We start from the raw sequence: 1,127 nt of genomic DNA, 5'->3' as shown, positions 1-1,127 counted from the left end.
GGATTTTGGCTCCATATTCTCCACCTTGTTGCCTGGGGCAAATGCTCGTTTGGCTCCTCCTGAGGGGCGTGGTGTCCTGGACGGGTTAGAGTTTAAAGTGGCTCTAGGGAGCACCTGGAAAGAGAACCTGACAGAGCTCAGCGGGGGTCAAAGGTCAGCTTTTGCCAACTCTTTTGCTAAAAGTGGCATATCGCTTTTTCCTAAAATCAATAACCATTTTGGTTATGGCTCTCCAAGCCAACATTTCTTGGCCACAGATCCATTAGAGCATAAGATTGTGGATTGGTTACCGCATATTTCCCTGTACATGTGCTGTCCATTGACCATCTGATACCTTTATTTGTGTTTCAGGTCTCTGGTGGCACTTTCTCTGATTTTAGCTATGTTGTTGTTCAAACCTGCTCCCATTTACATCCTGGATGAAGTGGACGCCGCTCTAGATCTCTCACATACACAGAACATTGGACAGATGCTGAGAACACACTTTACACACTCACAGGTACTACACGTCATTCATTTTGACATTTATTTTTTGAGTATATGTCAATTTTCCAGTGTTTCAGTAACAGATTTTGATCACAACAGATACTTTTACGTTTTTTTTTTTTTCATATTCGTTGCAGTTTGTTGTGGTGTCTCTAAAAGATGGAATGTTCACCAATGCAAACGTGCTCTTCAAGACCAAATTTGTGGACGGCATCTCCATGGTCACTCGCACAGCTCAGACACATGAGGGAAAGGTTTTGTTCCAGCGCACTCAGGAGAAAACCAGGGACAAACGCCAGCGACAGATGCTGGCTAGCTAAACACACTTGCTATATTGCACAAATATAAAGATAGAAGCCAGATATATTAAGCTTTTATCACTTTCAGTTGAGAAAATGAAATGGTATATTTAAAATTATTAGTACTAAAAGCATTTTTGGACATCAGATTTGTGCAACTAATGCATGTAGAATTGCTCTGTAAATCAGCATTTTCCATTGCCTATTTTAAAATGCTGTTACACTCACAAATGTTCTCCGCATTATTGACGTTATGGAGTGTAGTTGCTCTACAACTTTTTAATCCTGTGAGTCTGTTTTCTCTCTCTGTGCACTGTATTTCAATATATTTGTTTGTAGGAT

General features: G+C 40.5%; 1 protein-coding gene across 1 annotated transcript; it reads left to right on the top strand.

Annotated features, from left to right (window-relative positions):
• The first annotated feature begins 6 nt into the window (after window positions 1-6).
• LOC107580141 (structural maintenance of chromosomes protein 2-like) lies at window positions 7-1,121 on the top strand. Its single transcript, XM_016265880.1, has 3 exons — window positions 7-153; window positions 352-499; window positions 624-1,121. The coding sequence occupies exons 2-3, from the start codon at window positions 383-385 to the stop codon at window positions 804-806; spliced, it is 300 nt and encodes a 99-aa protein (XP_016121366.1). The 5' UTR covers window positions 7-153; window positions 352-382; the 3' UTR covers window positions 807-1,121.
• The last annotated feature ends 6 nt before the right edge of the window (window positions 1,122-1,127 follow it).

This window comes from Sinocyclocheilus grahami, unplaced genomic scaffold (assembly GCF_001515645.1).
Source record: "Sinocyclocheilus grahami isolate Dianchi unplaced genomic scaffold, SAMN03320097.WGS_v1.1 scaffold25526.1, whole genome shotgun sequence".
In the NCBI taxonomy this organism is placed as follows: domain Eukaryota; kingdom Metazoa; phylum Chordata; class Actinopteri; order Cypriniformes; family Cyprinidae; genus Sinocyclocheilus; species Sinocyclocheilus grahami.
Note: the sequence above shows the minus strand (reverse complement) of the source record. Positions and strands in the feature narration are given on the sequence as shown.

What these genes read in the sequence shown, in the direction of transcription:
- LOC107580141 (XM_016265880.1), top strand. Translation starts at nt 383, where the DNA reads ATGTTGTTGTTCAAACCTGCTCCCATTTACATCCTGGATGAAGTGGAC. An exon ending in CACACTTTACACACTCACAG is followed by an intron (nt 500 to 623) that starts GTACTACACGTC and finishes TATTCGTTGCAG; the next exon opens with TTTGTTGTGGTGTCTCTAAA.